The 18,561-nt window shown below is 43.1% G+C and overlaps 2 protein-coding genes across 2 annotated transcripts in view; both read right to left on the reverse strand.

Annotated features, from left to right (window-relative positions):
* Positions 1-2,363, reverse strand: part of fam172a (family with sequence similarity 172 member A) — a 156,181-nt gene extending 153,818 nt beyond the window's left edge. The window contains exons 1-2 of the mRNA XM_053420348.1: positions 2,293-2,363; positions 1,632-1,772 (exon numbers count right to left, since the gene is read on the reverse strand). Coding sequence (XP_053276323.1) covers positions 1,632-1,737 — 106 coding nt within the window. The 5' untranslated portion in view covers positions 1,738-1,772; positions 2,293-2,363. The remainder of the gene's footprint in view (positions 1-1,631; positions 1,773-2,292) is intronic.
* A 2,415-nt stretch (positions 2,364-4,778) lies between these two features.
* Positions 4,779-18,561, reverse strand: part of kiaa0825 (KIAA0825 ortholog) — a 117,322-nt gene continuing 103,539 nt past the window's right edge. Inside the window, exon 23 of the mRNA XM_053421378.1 lies at positions 4,779-5,570. Within this exon, the coding sequence (XP_053277353.1) occupies positions 5,390-5,570 (181 nt within the window). The 3' untranslated portion in view covers positions 4,779-5,389. The remainder of the gene's footprint in view (positions 5,571-18,561) is intronic.

Consider the following 18,561-nt stretch of genomic DNA (forward strand, 5'->3'; position numbering starts at 1 on the left):
TCCCATTTTGTGAAGTTATGAAGCGACAAAGCAAATGCTATGCCTCACTCCTCAAACCAAGAGCCCTTCATCATCCTCAAGTGGCAGGGGAAAAGAGAGGGAGGAAAGAGGATATTCAAATACTAACCAAAAATGTCTATTGACATTTTTCTGCAAATTCTATCACTGAGGCAGAAAGAAACCTGGGGGGAACAAATTACTCATATTGGTGCTAAAGGGAGGGTGAATAAATTTGACTCAAGGTTAAGTGGGACATTTCCCATCCTGCGCTATCTACTCTGGGAGCCGGCTGAAAGTTGAAATATGAAGTGGAAGGTGGAGCTTCTAGTTGATGGCACAATTTTTTTAATATAGTGGATTTTTAAAGGCACACACTCTCAACCCGGAGTTAGAGGGAATACACATGTCCTGATGACAATACGAGACAAAATCTGTCTTTCTGCCTCTTTATTCAAGCATTTATTCCTGTGACTACAACAATATTCATTATATGTATTACTCCACCAGGGACGTTATGTTTTCACCCCTCCTGGTTGGTTTGATTACATAAAAACCACTGGACGGGGAACCACGAAAAAACTAAAACAATGCGATATGGCTCAGGGAAGAACCCATTAAGATTTGGTGCAGATCCAGATCAGGAGATGTTAATGATATAAGAAGAGGTGACAGATCTAAAATAAACAAGCAGGTACCGTGTTAAACTATTAAAAAGGCAGAATATATCAAACTGAATGGATCAACATTCACGCTCAACTGATTAATCCGTTAGCTGATTATATTTGATGCTATGAGCCTTCACATACGCATCAGTATCTGTATTTATATGTGTAGCCTTATATTTAACGTAAGAAAAAATGCAAAATAAGGGTATTCAGGTTTACATTTTATTTAATATTTATCACTTGTATTACTCATGTAATGCATTTCTGTTTTCCTTGATTTATAGTTGTATACAATAAAGTGTGTGGTTAAATTGTACAATATCGAGCCTTAATTGCAATACTTTGTCAGGGATAGTTCACCGGGAAATGACAATTCACTCATTATCTAGTCTTACATTAAGAATAAAAACATGGTGTCAATTTAGTTGAATATGAATGTCTGGGCTTGGGGACACCACAGGAGAAGTATGAAGGCATGTTGTGTTATTTTCTTTCAGTATTTTTAACGTTAGAAGAATCGGTCACATTTACTTCAACTGTATTGGATTTGGCTGCAACACTGTTTACCCCTTAAACTCCAAAAGTGTTTTGTGGACCCGAACACTTCAACCACCCCTCCATCCCCATAGTGGTGAGTGATAATGAGTGACTTTTCATTTTTCTGTGAACTATCCCTTTAAGAATTATTCCCAATTCTGTTATTTAATAATAAATACATACATAACCCAGTATATTGGTATCAGAAAATGTTTACTCATCATATCTGCGTTGTATTGGCCACTGGATATCCTTATCAGTGGAGCCCTAATCAACATATACATAGGCAACTAGTACCATCTAAGTTCTGAACACCGTCATAGTTTATAGAGCTTCTTTTTCAATACTAGTATTCCCTGTCTTCTTCTCTTTCATGACCACTACCCAACTCTATCGTTTTTCCTTTTCACAACCAACTTCTCCGGTCACCTTTGAGTGCAGTAGTTTTCTCTCTGTCCTCCTGGCCGGCGACCTGGGCCATGGCGGTCCACAGTAAGTGCAGGGCGAGTGTGGCAGCACCGAGATGAGAGAGCATGAGGCCTGAGCTGCTGGAGGTCACTGAGCTGCGTCCTGTCCCAGGTGGAGAGGAAACAAGAGCACACGTTGAGAGCTGGGTATCAGCAGCACCGGGTCACGTGCCACAGTTTACACACGCTCGCTCCCGACTGCAGACACACAAACATCACATCCTACTGTTGCATCCTGCTTCTGCTACACGCGTTCTGTCTGCCTGCATCACACCGAGCAGTGGATCAGTCCCACTGCGACAACACAACGCGTTTACACTTCACAACAACTGTTTGTTGACACTGCGGCGGCTGCTGCCCGACATGACACCGTGCGCTGCTGCAACTTTGCACACGCGCAGCCCTCTGAGTTCATGATGCAACACAAGTGGCCACAAATGTTTAAACTCTCAACTGCAGACAGCATCTCTTTATTTGACTCTGTCAGACCCGCAGACATGTGTTCACGCGCGCAGCCGCAGCTTCGGTGGCATGAGCCGCGGGGGGGGGGGGGGGGGGGTGCTGCAGAGGAGCAGCAGCTGTTTACAGGAGACACATGCACGCTTTTCGCTCGACTCACGCACCATCGGTACAAACGCGAGTGTCCACACGCTGCAGCTTCCTGGAGATTTTCTACAACAGGAAGCACTCGGAGCCGCACGAGCGTGTGGCGCTTCCGGGTTACCGGGGCAACGGACTGGAAGGGAAATTTAAAGGCACAGTAGCACAACACGCGCTGACGCCGCCGCTGCTGCTGTTCGTCCAGATGTTTACTGTGTGTGTGTCTGTGTGTATAACTTCTATATCGTCACATTATACCTACTGTTATATAGTGATGAGGTCGTTTTAAAGATTGTTTACAGAGTCATCCTTTAAATGTACCCAGCCCCATGTAAAGATGTAAACATTTAGTAATATAATGACAATATAAAAGTTTTGCTAAACAGCAAAACAGGCAGCAAAATATTTGTAAGAATTTTTACTTCAGTACTCTACTAAGTACAGTTTTGATGTACTTTTACATTATACTTCTACTCCATTGCATTTCAATGGGAAACATTGTACTTTCTACTCCACTGAATTTATTTGACCGCTTTAGTTGGTTGCTTTTATGATGAATATTTAGCAAAATAATAAAATATGACTTCACATTGTTAAAGATTAAACCATTGGTTGGCTTTAAATTTCAATTTCTCACAATTTTTAGTTTCACTTAAGGCTCAAATAATAAAATTACTCGACAAAAATCTGAGATAACAACATTTCCTCTTTCCTCTCTCATTAACCATCAGAAAGATAACGGAAGTTTATTTGATTGAACTCTTCCAGAGGTTTAACCAAAACCACCTGCCACACCCTGTTCCCCTGTTTCCACCACATACCTTTACCTCATGCCATGTGCTGTTGATTCTCTCTCTTTAACAAACCTCCTTGTTAAACTTCAGCCGGATGCCCTACTTGTGGACGGCCTCCAGAAGTTGAAGCTGTTCCTCTGGGGAGCTGAGCTACCCTGAATCCTCAAGCGGAGCACCGGGAGATGCAGCGAAGGGAGACCCACTTAAGAGACAGAGATGACATATTGTGGCACTGATATCCACCACCTTCCACACGACAAAGGAGATGCTTCCTGTTCCCTGAGCGCCGCACACGAGACCAGATGTGTGGATTTACACCACACGAGTTGGACTTCTGATAAATCAACCATGTGACCGGTCGTTTCACTTAGATTTGAGGCCAGAGACTTGGAAAATTCAGTGTTGAAATAAGAACTCAATAATTTTACCAAAAAATAGACAATAACGTACTCAAGTAAAAGTAAAAGCATCACATTAACTCTTAAATAAAAGTAAGAAGTAGCTTTTACATCTACTGGAAGTATTAAAAGTAAAAATACTCGTAGCCTATTATCTAATGCAACAGTCTACTTCGTCATTATGTCCAGCGTTGGATCTTCTATTTCTTCATCGGGGATGCTGCTGCTGCTGCACGAGCTGGATCAGTGGACCAATTTCCCTTGTGTTATCCTTTAAAAATAGAAAAAATAAATAGAAATAGTAGCAATAAAGACCAAAGATGGTCGTCCTATAAATCTAACATGGCAGTTTGCTGTACATTGACGTGTAGCTGGTTGAACTCAGTGTATGAACATACAAATGAAACCAACATGTCTGCTGGGGACAGAACACAAATGCACTGAGGGGACTCGGTTAAAAAAGGAATCAGAGAGGAGTCACCGTTGATCCTGTATAAATATGTCACGCTGAGCTCTGGGTTTCTAAAGGTGTTTATGTAGGTTTGATAATCCCGAAAATGAATTCTGTACAATGGGAAAAATTCATTTGAAGCTTTGTGGTGAATCATTCTTTGTAATGATTTGTTGTGAATTATACTGTCAGCTTTACTGACAGGTGTCTCCTGAGCCGATCACCTGTCTACAATGGAAATACAAACGGATAACCCTACCGGTGTTTCCTCTGAGCGGGAGGGAGAGGCAGGCGAGAAGTGATGAGAGGAAACTGGAATCTTACAACAGTTATTTGTGTTCTACCTGCAACACCAAATTAAAATTGTTTTATTGGGTTAATCAAGTTAATTTAGAAAAGATGTATGTTGTTGTCGCTGTTGTGCCTTTATTCAGAGCAAAAGCCGAACTCCGTTATATTCTCTAAGTGGTTCGGCGATTACAATATTTCTACAATTGCATTAAAAATCGAGTCAAGGAAAGGAACATCTCTCTCTGGAGAAGAAGGTGATTTCCTTATCTCTCAGAAGAATTGCACAGCAGTAGCCTTTGTGAGCTAAAATGGCATCTTATTGAAGAAGCATAATTTGAGTTGTTAAATTCTTATTTGAACATCAAACATAACAGGGAAGGACATGTGATGTATGTATCGGGAATGTAACATCAAGGTGATGAGTCAACATAAATAATGGACTGCTCACAGATCACACAAAGTGATCACACAATAGAAGAAGCACATTTGGCGGTGAAGTAAGAATGTTATTTTATTTAAAGGTTTAATTCTCAAACACTCTCTCTCTCTCTCCATTTCATGAATAAATAAAAAAACAGACACAGTTGGAAAAATATACAGAGCAATAGTGTTACACATAAAATAAATGTTTTCTCGGGGTTTGCACAAAAAAACGTCTGATATGACAGCGTGGGGCCGATTTTTGGGACACAGTGTAATCAAAAAATCTGCTTGTTTCCCAGTCGTAATTTTTTGATGTTTGCTTTCAGGAACCAGGAGAACGTACACTGACACCAATGTCTTTACACTCACTGTCTCCCCACCAAAAAATTCATCTAGCTACAATGATCACAGAGTCACATCTCGTCCCAGGCAAACAAATCCGGGTTCTCCATTTCCCAGAACTGATTTCTGGAGATGTGTGCTCAAAAAAAAGATGAAATGCATTTGATGCAGCACAGAAAAGCACGGGGAGTTTGTGTGATGCGTGTGTGTAAAGAGGGAGGCACTGTCTCTCTCGCTCTTTTTGGTTGTTTCTCATTCACTCGTGTTTTCATGCACAAACACATAGTGCCATCTCCCTGCATGCAGCAAATGCACAAACCCTCTTGCACTTGCACTTTCTACAACCACAGGAGCTGCAGCTACATGTTACGAGCAAGTGTTTGCAACGTGGTTAAAAAAGTTCCATTTGCGTGGACTTTTATTAGGCAGCACTTTCATCAGATGGTTGTGTTTCCCTCTGGATCTGCTCTACTGGCTTGTCCTCAGCGTCAGGAGGGTCCTGTGGTCCCGCAGTGCAGCAGCAAACGAAATAGGCTTTCTGAAGGTCTTCCACCATCGCTTTCTCTGCATCATCCAGCTCCGCACCTTCCTGCATCTCCCACCTGGAAAGCACAGACGGCACAGAGAGTGGGCGGACAGAACAAGAGGGAGCATCAGCTCTTTTAATGTTAACAAACATTCAACACCCAGACTTGAATAAAAACACGCACCCGGCAGCAGCTAGAAAGAAACCAAGTGCATGTTTAGACACATAAACTACAAGTTGCGCTGCTCTCTTTTGGTAAAAATAAAAAATAGCGGATCACTGCAGCAGCAAAATGTTGTTTATGTCTGTTTGTGAGCCCGTGCCTCCTCTCTATAAAAGAGAGGACCCCACAGTGTGCAGCTCCGCCTGGGTTCAACACACACTGAGGTGCAACCGATTGTCCAAAATACATTTGCACACACACAGAGAAACTCTCCAAGCCTCTATAAGACACATTTTCACCCTTTAACTTCTCTTATGGGAGCCTTCTTCTCTTTATTCTTTCATGCTGTGTGGGTCAGTTTCACACTAGTCTCTGCTGCTGTGTTACACTATCGGACTTAAATAGAACAGAAACTTCTCCTCTCTGCCTCTACTTGTCTTCCTCTTCTGTCAATGCCATGCTCATGTACCAGTGGTGATTAGCACAAGTATTATGCGTCACAGAATCCATTGTGCGATTTTATTTTAGTTATACAAAATCAAAGCTATCACCTTGCATGTATGGGCTTGTATTGTCAGTGGGGAACGTTTGGTAAAGTTCTGCCCCCCTACGTCCACTTTTGGGGGACCCCTCCCGATGAGGGTGTGTTTCCCTCTTCACCTCTCCCCCTCTCTGTTGTTGTCCTGCATGGGAGAGGTACATGACATTTCTGTCATTCAGGTTGTGCACGTTTGCTTCTCTATTATTGTGCTTTTATCTGAAGTTTACTCGTAAGACGAAGGTTAAACTATCATCACCTACTTGATGTTTGATTTGTGTCGGGGCTCCACATATTTTGCACGGTTTCTCATTTTGGCCAGAGTAAACAGATTCTGCCTCCCAAGACATTCATGGTCCGGAACTCCCCATCAAATAAATCACAACGCAGACCTTATAGACTCCACCTGTTACACTCATTGTGACCGAGACACAGTGTAGCTACTGCCGAAGCCTTTCCCTCTTTGGCCCGACTAATTTTCCTGAGGGAAATTGCTTCTCCTATCTTGTTGCCTTGTTTAACCACTTCTTCACTATGTCTCCCCGTCACATTTTCAAATTCCTTTAAGCTATGGAGTGGACGGAGAGCTTCAATAAGAAGACATCAAAGGTAGTCACGTTGTAATTCACCCGCAGTATTTCAGTGGAATCCCTAGATGAGTGACTGTGGTCAATCAAATCCATATGGAGAGCTGGACGAGGGCTGTCTTTGAGCCTCCGCCGCATCGCACACTCCCTCCGAGGGGAATTATATCTGTCTGACTGCAAATGATTGCATTTTCATTGCAATCTCTGCTTCTCCTTTTATCCTGCGCTCCCTCCTTTTTCTGATTCCTCCCTGTATCTTCAAATGTGTAACCATACAGTTGTGCCCCGACAAATGTGAGTGATGCACACGTGTGTTAGAGGAGAGAGAGGAGGTAAAAATATATCATGCGTGTTTCATGCATGATAAAAAAAAGCGGGCTTCTCGATGCAGCGCACAGAGGCAAAGTTTCAGACACTGTCCTGGAATGTGGGTTTTCTCTGCCTCCACTGTCAGCATGGTAATTAACCATCAGTAGGGATTATCTCTCTCCCTGTGTAAATATGCAGCTTTGACAGAGAGGTTTCTTCTCATGAGACAGCATTCTCCTTCCATGTACACCTGGTAGCTAGTTTCTTTGTTTTACAAATCTCAATCATTCGTATTGTCAAAGAGTAAGTGGCCTACCCCTAAGAAGAAAGGGAGGGAGGTAGTTAAGCATGTCTTCGGTGACTGCTACAGACCGTTAAGGAGGAATGAGGATGACTACTTGGGGAAGACAAACAGCCCTCGTGTTATTTTTTTTTCCAGCGACATAAAATTAAAATCGTTTCCACTAAATAACCATTATGGGACACAAATAACACTCGAACAAAAACAATACAAATGTCACATGGGGAGCAAAACAGGACCATCAGAGAGCGGGCGAGGGAGGACAGAGAGCGGCGAGAGGAGAGGTGGCCAATAAAGGAGGGAGAAAGACAGGAGGGCGAGACAGGAAGGTGCGCTAAAGGTTTTTCAATGTTTAATTTTCAAATAGGATTAAGCAGAATGACATTTAGCTGAAGGTTACAGGCTCAGCATTGTCTTAGCTGATATTGATATGCAGGAGGCGCCCCGCTTGTCACCGGGACAAACACCGTTGATGAATGAGAAGCCTTTCCCCAGGAAGGTGTTAAGTGCAAATTTGAAATGAGAGAGAGGTAGAGGCAGAGAGAGCGAGAGTGGGGGGAGCGCACACAGACAGAGATTGAATTACCACAATAGTTGCCATGTATGCTGTCACTAGATAATGTTGCCAAAAGTGTAAAATTGTTCCGTAAAGTGTAAGTTGCGTATTTGTTGAGATTGGCTGATCCTGCGCTGTCAAATGGGCCAACACTACACACAAGGTGCACCGCTGTGTGTATCTAATTTCAACAAGTACAGCACAACACTGCCTCTTAGAAATGCATAAGCAGGCTAAAGTTGACAATAACTTCACTGTATCCTCATTTTCGGCAAGTTTTCCCCGCGGAATTTACATCTTAATAAGGGAAGCCTTACCCTTTAATTCTTATGGTCTCTGCTCATTTCTCATGCATTAATACTGGAGCTGCTGACTTGGCTCTTCCTCTGAATACAGAGTAGGACACACATATTAAGAGTCATATATTTACAGGATTGATGCCACGGCAGGTTGTCTCAGAGTGAGATGAAAAGGCCGCCTCAGATGTATTTCAACGGGAACATCACTGTAAGCTGTCCTAATCACGGGACTGTACGCGGGTCGCGGGACGCACAGCATCCATCCTGATCTCCAGATGATAATCAGTAGTGATGTCCGACAAATTAGGAGCATAAGCTTTGCTCGGAGATCATCCGGCAATCAACTCCCTGAATCTTACTGTAAGGCAGATGAAACTTTGATCTGCAGCCCCCAGAATAACAAAAGAGGAAGTAAAGTGATAGTGAAGAAAATATTGACATCGAAAGGGGAGAAGAAAGAGATAAAAAAGAGAACGCCATCGAAATAAAACGGGCGGAGGTGCAACTGGGCAAGTGAGTGAGCAGAAGGACAAAGTGCTTGAAGAGGCAGAGAGACAGTGGCCAGTGGTTTCCTCCGCAGCTGTCAGCGGGCTGAGTGGTTTCTCTCAGAGCGCCGCGTGTTTGTGCTGCACTGGGTGCCCTGCCCGCTCTGCCACTGGGACCGCTGTTTGTTTAAAAGGCTCGCCTGTCAAACACAGAGCGCCACCGGCCGCCAGACACTCGGCTAAATGACTCTGACAGCAGTCCTAATCAGAGGCTTCGCACATTGCCGCGGGGCCTGGAGGATCCATCATAACCCAGGCCTAAATATTTAAAGTGCTAAACTTTCCAAAGGTCAGGGCTTTCCATGCCTGCCAGGGCGACATGTGTCAGAGAAGAAGAAGAAGAGGGACTGAACAAGATGGAGAGCTGGGGAGAGGGAAAGAAAGAGCGAGCCTTTGGTTAACTGTTCTCTGTCATTTTTGGCCGCATGAGAACAGCTCTCAGTTTTAGACCCTTGGAATCAAGCTACTTGTTGTCCCCAGACATCGCGTTGTGCGGTGGTCATGACTTCACACATCTCATTTGAGGTTATAACCCGAGGTTAGAGTGACAGATGAGTTAGAAAAGATTTTATGTGTTGTATGTGCACATCGCAAAGTTGGGCCGCAACTGACAAGTGTCCCTTCGCTAAACAAGACACTCAGATTCACCCTGTCTAAAGAAAGAGAGAAACAGATGATTTTTTTAAACTTTGGAGACCAGTAAAACAAAGTAGCACAGACAATGAGGAGTCTGCTCAGTGAAAGAGGGACTGAGATGAATTAACAGATACCCGAGCAGAATAAGTTAAAACAAATTCAAGTAGCAACTTCCTGCTGTTGTCAGAGTTCAAAGTGAGGCATTTAAAGGTGATGGGTAAAGGTGACGTGAAGGCCCATTAATGCTCAATGTTAGATACGTATATGGAAACTATCAGCACCTTCTGTCTGAGGGCAGTGCCGGTTGTTTGCTTGAAACCAGCGTATCTCTTTTTGTATTTAAAGGCAGCATCAAGGAGCCATTCTTATAGGAAAGAAAGAATAACCATACAAGGATGTGCACAGTGTACGTTTCAGACCAGGTGTAGCCAGGGTAAGTCCGTGTCCTCTCATTTCATGCTCCTAGTTGGCCTTTGATTATTCACGGACAATGCATCCAGGTGTACGTGAATGAACTCTTACAGGAAAGAGCATGAAGAACCTCTAAGAGGTGACAGACAGTGCTTTGGGCTCTTGTTCATGTCCTCTTAGCAGTTTTAAGTGAAGCGCATTAATTGCCACAGCTTGAGACGCACATCTGCCCGAGCTTGACCTCAAGCTACACTGCTCCTTAAATTACAGTGAAAAACAGCTAGTAGTTATTAGCCAGGAGTGGATATTGCAGATTAGAATCTGGTACAGTAGGGGGGTAACTGACAAGTTTACAATACAAGACAGGGGGTGGAGAGGCATGGGAGGGGGGGGGGGGGGGGGGGGGGGGGGCATCTCTTTGACTCAATTTCCATTGAACAGCAAACATCCAATTCAATTTAGATATGTGCCTGTGCCAGGCCACGAGCCGGAGGGAGATTGTAACTGACAGCCATTGGACAGCCGGCTGGATTTGAATATTGACGAGACAGAGACTTGACAGAAGGGATTATGCTCTACCTTCTGACTTGCTAGCTGCTGCACTGATCCATTCTATTGTCAGATCAACTCAGTGTCACGTCTACAGTACGTCCGTATGGCACGGTGATGCCACTCAGCATTAGGGCCCTACCTGAACTTCATCTCAATCCAAAGTGATGTCCACTCAGAAGCTACAAGACTCACACTAAGTCAACAAGGACAAAAATGTGCAACAACAAAGCAAATGCATTTCAAAGTAGACATGAGCCGGTAGCTTGAGTCTGCGGCTGCTGTGTTTAGTATAAACGACTGAGCCGTAACCTTATAACTCTCGAACTTCACTCACTCACAACAAGCTCTTTACGGAGGTGGATTTCTTTTATTTATTATTTTCTAATCTTGTGATGAGATCAAAAACTACAGTAACAGACTTGATGTATCATCATATCGAATGACGTTCCACTTCAATATGCTTCAGCGAGTCAATCTTAAAATGATCAGTGTGTGTGTGGATGCTTATACATCTGTGTGTGTGCCAGCATGTGGGTCAAAACCACAGTCTCCCCAACTTCAAACCAGACCCGTCTCCCACCCAGCACACACACACACACACCCTCCCATCTCCTGGGCCACCGAGAGCAGGCGAGTCACAGAATGCCTGATCAAAGGGCCTCGGACAGATCTGTGAAGGCCCTTTGAAGGGACATCCACAGTTACACAAGTTGACACGCTCGTACGTGCTTTGGCACAGACACATGCTCCCAAGCTGAGGGGCACAGACGAGCATGAACAGAAGCAAACAAAGACACAAAACCACAAAAAAACACCACGGTTTTAAAACTCCAAATCCATGAAACAAGGAGTCCAGCACATCTGAGGGCATGTTCCTGAAACACAACCAAGGACTAAAATTAGAGATGTGAAGACTAATTTAACTTTATCATAGGCTATAATAACCAATTCCAAACATGAATTGACCAACATTTCGCCTTTACAACATCAGGAAAGTTGAGGGGTAGCGTCTGAGCATAAAGGAGGAAGGACATGACGGATGAATTCTGCTTCTGCTTTCATTATGACACATCTTTTTCATCCGGAGATATTCGTTTTCTTCCAGTTTCATCAAAGTCGCTTATAGAAAAGTCATCAACACACAAATTCGCTCACAATGAATTTTCTGGACAATATCCTGCTGTATTCTCACACAGGCTCACGTGTGAGACGTTTTACTTTGAGGCTAGCAGGAAAACTTCTGGAAAACTTCAGAATCTGACATTTGCTTTTTCAAAACACAGCCTCTCTTCTTTCAATCATCCAACTAGAAGCCCTTCATGACACATCCCAACTTAAAGCTCAACTCCTCCTCATCATCACCACCACTGTCTAAGCACTGGAGGGAAGTGTCCTTCATTTCTGAAGAACTAAATTCACAGGACTACTTCCATGTCTCCGCTGGGGTCTGAGCGTCAACATCTATTCCCCTGTTTGAAAATGTATTTTCGTTAAATCATAATTTATCCCTTTTTAATTTGTTTCTCTGTAATTCTATTGATGGTGTTGAAACACTATACATTTGTATTATATATTTTAACACAAGTCATTATTCTTTAAACAGACACGTTCTCAGAAGAAAGTGTTTGATTTTAAATATAAATGCACAGTGACATTGATGTTTCTCTGTTGCTGTTTTCCCTCCAAAATGAAGGGGCATTTATTTGTGCATTGATGGTTGTGATGATGAAGGTGGTGGAGGATGAAATAAAACAATGTTTGCTTAAACAAAGATCTCCTAGCTTGGGTTCCATATGCAATACTGTGTGTGTGTTTGTGTGTGTCTGTGTGTGTGTGTTTTGTTGTACTGCAAGCTACTATTCTATTACCTCCTGTAATACGACTATATATTCACGTCACGTGACCACATATTTCAAATACTGTTTCCAGCTCCTCGCCATTCTCTCCAGTCATCCAGGGGGAAAGTTTGTGTAAATTTGCAGTGGTTTAATTACTGAATAATTTAGAGCATGCTCCAAATTAATGTAGATATTTCCATATTAATGTGTTTGCCAACCAATTCCACATTTATTTGTACTGCGGACAGGAGGGTAGCAATTATCACAGCATATCATAGCAGTTGTGCTGGTATTTCAGACATCATTAGGCGGCTTGTCCACCACAGTGTGACTGAGCACTGGTCTATTGGACACAGCTCGGTACATTCCTCAGAAAGGCTGGCTCTGCTTCTGTGGCTAGGGATCTATCAAGTCCTGCTCTGGTGGAAGGAAGTGTGAGGGCCCATGTTCGAGTCTGACAAGGTAAGGTCCAATTTAGAAACCTGGATGTTTGTGAATGTATTATTACATGAAGTAAAAATAGGGACAACAGCAAATAACCAAACACCTGCCAAACCTGCACCTCCGACATCTTGTGGTCAGTGCGGTGCAGCGGCTGAGTGGCTGCACACAGACGGAGCTGTGCACACGTCCCAGGAGGTTGACAGCTCTCTGCTCCTCTTATCTCCTCCACCTCCCCATCTCCCCATCTCCCCCACCTCAGTTCACCTCTCCTTTCTTCCCCCTCAGTCTCTTGACTGTTTGGCTCTTGTTAGGAGCTTGGCTGAGCAGCCTGGCACCTTTCACTGAAACAGCACCCAAGAGGAAGGTTGTGACACGGGGAAATGCGAGCAGGTGTGTGTGCTTACGTGTGTGTGAGAGTGTATGAGTGTGTGTGTGTGTGTGTGTGCGTGTGTGTGTGTGTGTGTGACCCCTCTCCCTCGAGCTACTGTAAATCATTAAAGCAAGGGCCTTCATTAAGGAAGCCAAGCACCCTGGCACCTTTCAGCCATGGCCAGTGTAAACCTGACAACTGTCTTACACGCCCTCTCACACTCCCACCACACAGGGCATGATAGGTATATTTACAAGAAGGAACTCCAAATAAATGCTAACCTTTGGATTCCATCATCAGCATTCATATGTATTTCTTATGGTACTCTTCTCGGCAGCAGTAGTAAAATTATACCTTTGGTTATACCTTTGTTGTAAATCTAAGCATGGCAGTCTAATCACATCTACTCCATATGCCATACGACCACCCTCTTCCTCCTTCTTTCACCTTGATTTGTCTTTCCCCATAGTCTGCCATGACCCGAAGAGAGAGAAGAACAGAGGGAGAGGGATGGAAGGAGAGATGTAGATGAGAAGACAAGCAGAGGGTAGAGATAAAGAGGAGAAAGATTGAAGGACTCATATTTCTGACAAATATAACACTTGATGAAATGCACTTATCGCTTGTTATTACAAACACAATCACATCCAAAAGCAAAAAAAGGTAATTCTGCTTCCAGACATGCACCTAACTCCGGATGTTTTTCCTGAAATCATCGGGATGAGTGGGATGTGAGAAGGCAAAGTTCTGAGTCAGTTGCACCCGACATTCCTAGAAGCCTTAGAGTAAAAACCTCTAAAGAACGTGTGAGTCTACAGCAGGGAAATGTCTCGAGAATTCACAATCGACGTGTTGAGGACATTTCTAACATGCGACATGCGGAAAACTGCAAGAATACAAATATCTCAGGAGGACAAAGATCTGCCACGCGTGTAGAAGACGCAGATCAAACCGTCAATTCAGAAAGACAATGCAATTCGAGAGCTTTTGGCTGATATGAACCAACACTGTGGGATTGCGCTGTAAACAAAATATGCTGTGGTTTCCGCAGTGGAATTTATACGTCATGTATATGTGTGCTGCCTCCTGCACGCTCTAACCAGACGCCACCCCTCGCCTCAGTACTTCAGATATTTCCCTGTTCTTGTTAAACCTATCTGACCCAGACCTCTCCTGCTGCGTTCTTCATATGTGAAAGGCAAAGTCCTGATTTTCCGGAGTTGAGGTCTGAAAATGGCTTAAGTTAGTCACAGCCTCAATTTAAACCCCCACAGGTCCTTTTCAGAACTTGCTAAATGTTACGACTTGATCCTCTGTGTCACATGTCAGCTCCTGAGTCTTTATGGACTGCCTTGATCCCGGCTGGCTCCATAATTATTCCCCCAGCTTCTTTCAGTCTATTTAAGAAGATGTCACCAGTCTGCTCCTCATCAGTTCATCAAGTCTCCCTTGTAAGTCGTGCTGTGGGTTGTTCCTGAAGGGTTGGACATTTTACGGTAAACTTTTAAGCTTTCCTGTTTCCTGCCAATGTCCAGTCCCTGTCCACGAGTTCCCTTATGTTTTCCCTCACCTATAAGCCAATATTCACCTGTCCTCAATCTAAGCTCACCTGCTGCCTTCGTCCTTCCCGTGACATCCAACTGTAGCTTAAGCTCTCTTCTGCCACATGATGATCCCCCGATTTCCTTTAGAGAATAATCATTAACGCCTGCGATTACACACACGGCCCCCTCCGCCTTGTGACTGCGTTTGGGTATACTCTTTTAAACCTTGTCACCAGATGCATAAAATATCACCCATGAATTAATGAACAAAGATGATTCAGATAAACAGTCAGGAGCTTCAGATTTTGCCCCTGCTCTCTCGCACACACTCAAGCGCAAACACTGAGAACAAGCGTTCACTCAAGCGATCTCCCCGCTGAACCGCATACAGAGGGGAAAAAAGATGTTCATTGTGATTTCACCTCAGTGTGCTACCAGGAAATAGCCTATTACTTATTCAGTACTTTCTCTTTGTCATCTGTGCATATATAAACTGGGAAATCTACTAAGGAGCACTGGGGGTTGAGAAAGTGCGACTTGCTCTCAGACAAAGGCCTCGCTCTCAGACATTGATCTGGCAAAACTTCTATTCAAACCCAGCTATATATCATTTCCACAGCCGCTATGAATAAATTGCATATTTCAGCGTATTCCACTTTTTCATGTAGTGGCTTCGTTGGGTAAGTTGCCAGTGTGGTAGATTTTGCGGTGAGTGATTGAGCTAAAAAAATAAGCAGATATGCTAGAGTAAAACTAAAGTTGGTGGAGCACTGTCAAAGAAACTCAAATCAAACACCACATTTAGGCCAATGGAAACCGTGCAATACAGCAACGGATGCATTGTGGGTGTATTTAGTCACTCTGACTACAACTTCCAAATTCCTTGTATAGTTAAAGTTGATCAGCTGCAGTATTGATGCTGATTTTCTGCATTAAACCAAACACTGAAATCACAGGTCAACTCACTGATGATGGTTTTACGCACACAAAGTAGCCTCTGCTTCAAAAATGCTGACTGAGCAACTCACGGCAGTTTGATATTGTTGTATCCGCAGCTCCGTGTAAATAGCATGTACTAATTTGCCTTCATCTTTACAGTTGAAGCAGAAAGAGCGACAGGTAAAAACCACCCCGAGGACGCTGACGTTGCAGGAATTCACACAATACAATCAGGCGAATGGCCTCAGCTTCAGATATTGATCAGAAAGTGGATCCTCTCACCACATGTTTATTCGAGAAGCACCATGTGTCTTTAAATGAAATCAAACCAAAACCCCAATTCATTTTAAACTAATGGCACTCAGTAGAGTACATACCTCTGCCAAGGGACAACATCCCCTAATGGAACCTCAAATTCACTAGATATGGATTTCTATTTAGATCTGCACCAAACTGCACACACTCATAGATATCAGTTACCTAAATACGCATCTGGGAAATCAGTGAAACTTTTAAAATGTCCTGGGTCTGCGCCTTTGACTGGATTTGCACCAAGTGTCCTGTCATCTTACACCATATTTATTGGAATCCTGATCAGCGGACAGGGGTGAAAACATAACCTCCTTGGCGGGGGTAACAATAGTTTCAGATGCCAGCAAGTACAACATGTATGTTTTGGGGTGTGGAAAGCTTAGGATCACTCACTGACTGCAGTTGGTGCCATAATGATATTATTAGCAATGGGCTCCCACAGTTTTGCGATTACTCCATGAAGACATTAATCTCACCTTTCCTTCATTCTCTGTGTGTGTGTGTGTGTGTGTGTGTGTGTGTGTGTTAGTCCTTGGTCGGGGGTGCTCTATTATGGTGTATCAGATCGGGGCCTTGTACTCTTACAATTTCAAACGGTTCATTTTCTACTATGCTAATGTCATTTTTCGGGGGTTAAGGAGATAAATAAATCCTTGCTGTCACCTTATTTAAAATCAAATGTCACTTAATTATAGCTGTATGTGTTTTCAAACACTTTGCATAATTTATTGTTCTGCTCCATTCTAATCTCCAGATCCTTATCACTCGTGCTCTATTTTACCCTCTGTGTCCTTATAATAAAATTATAATGCTCCCTCTCCCGGTGTTTCGGTCTCTTTCTTGCTGCCAACAGCAGTGTGCAGGAGATAAGGAGGGCGATGAAAAGACGTTTTTAAGTTGTGCCTCACCTTGTAGGGATTTTGATGCTCTAAAGGTCTATTGTCAGCTCCGGAGTGCATACATGCGCACGCTCACACAAATACACACAGCCCTCTGGCAGTGTTACATTTCTTACAACCAAAATACAAACATTGTCAAATTCCATGAAAAGCGCGGTGTAACACCGACAGTCACGTTTAGCTTACAGGCACGAGAAGCAACTCAACATGGCAACTGGATTTTTCAACCTCTGTCAGGAAGTTTTCGCTGCTTTTCATCGACTCTCACTTTCATTCCTTCGCAGCACTAATGTGTCGGGAAGCACTCGGCACATTAGTGACTTTAATGTACTTGGCGGTGTAGGTCATAAAGGGAGGTGAGGGGCGCTAATATGCTACTTTACTGTCTGAGGCTGCTCATCAACACTAAATGTCAGATCACACAGTCACTTTCTGTCTATTGAGAAAAAAAAATGGAGAATGTTGATAAGCCGTCTCTGGTGACCTTGCCCACAACTCAATAGGATTAAATTAAGCGGCACTTAAAACAATGGGGCACAGGCCGGACTTTAAAGAGGAGGTCTAATTAAAATACATAATATTCCACACAAAGATGGATTCGATTTTGATTACAGAGCACATTCGTGTTAGTCACCCAATACAGGACAAATTAAAGGCCTGTGCAAGCTAGACACAATTTTTTGTGCGATTAATTTGCATTCAATGCAAGATATTGCAATTTTAATTTTTTTTAACCCAGGTTGATTTTCCAGAGGTTTCGCCTCTGACATGTACACATCTAACCAATCAGAATGCGTGTTCTTGTCAATGTCACTTTTTGAAGCAGAAGTACTGGAACAACATCTTCCTCCTCTATCCAGCCTGACATAAATATTTATTCGTCGATTTATTGAATATATTTGTCTTTAGGCGTTGCTCAGTTTTTGATCGTTCTTATAAGGATACGATGTAGCTGAGTTGAAGCTATAGCTTGAAGCAACAGGTGACCTAACACCTGTTGAATAAAATGTATGAAACAAATATATAGCTGGTACAAACTAACGGGACCTTTGTCATATTAAATCCTTGTTATAAGAAGGATGATCTTGGTGCCAACTGTTGATCAAACTTTCCGACAGACCTGAAATCTGTCCGGAAGCAGCTGTGGTTCAGTTTCAGCTTCTGAACCAAGAAGTTTTCATCTCTTCGTCAATAACCAAGGTATTTCATCTTTTTTCCTTTCAGTAAGGAGCACCTGGTGATTATCGCTTGATGTGGATTTCATTTTTTTTTCCAGAGGAGCGAATTTCTGTATCTTTATTTGCTACTTGACAGTATTTAGTAAATCGCACCAAGTTTAATGTGAATAATCACAAGCATCGAATTCACCTCCGAATTATTCTCTCTTCCCTGCCATTAATTAGAATCACTGTTGATGTGCAAATGCCTTAGAAAGAGAGAGGGTAGACATCTAACTTTACATTCATACATTCATCATCTCTATCACTTTGCATTCAGGGAGCGCGATGTGCTGCACAGCTGCAGCTGCTGATGGGGCTGAAGGGGGTGGTACAGTAACTGTCCAGCAAAACACAGGATCAGAAGACAGATTTAATCCGTATAATCAGTGTATTTGGATTCATGAGCATTTTTTATAATCATTCATCCGAGAACAAGTGTGAGTTCAAATGAGCAAACAGTGGCAACGTCTGACGCAATGTAATTTCTCACAAACCACTGATTAAAATAGCGAGTTAAAGCTCCAACTGGTATCGATTCTAAAGCAGCACAGATTTAGGAAGGAGTTGATGCTGTTGTATGTGTACAGATTATAGAATAGAGATG

The sequence above is a fragment of the Pleuronectes platessa genome, chromosome 4 (assembly GCF_947347685.1).
Source record: "Pleuronectes platessa chromosome 4, fPlePla1.1, whole genome shotgun sequence".
NCBI lineage: Eukaryota > Metazoa > Chordata > Actinopteri > Pleuronectiformes > Pleuronectidae > Pleuronectes > Pleuronectes platessa.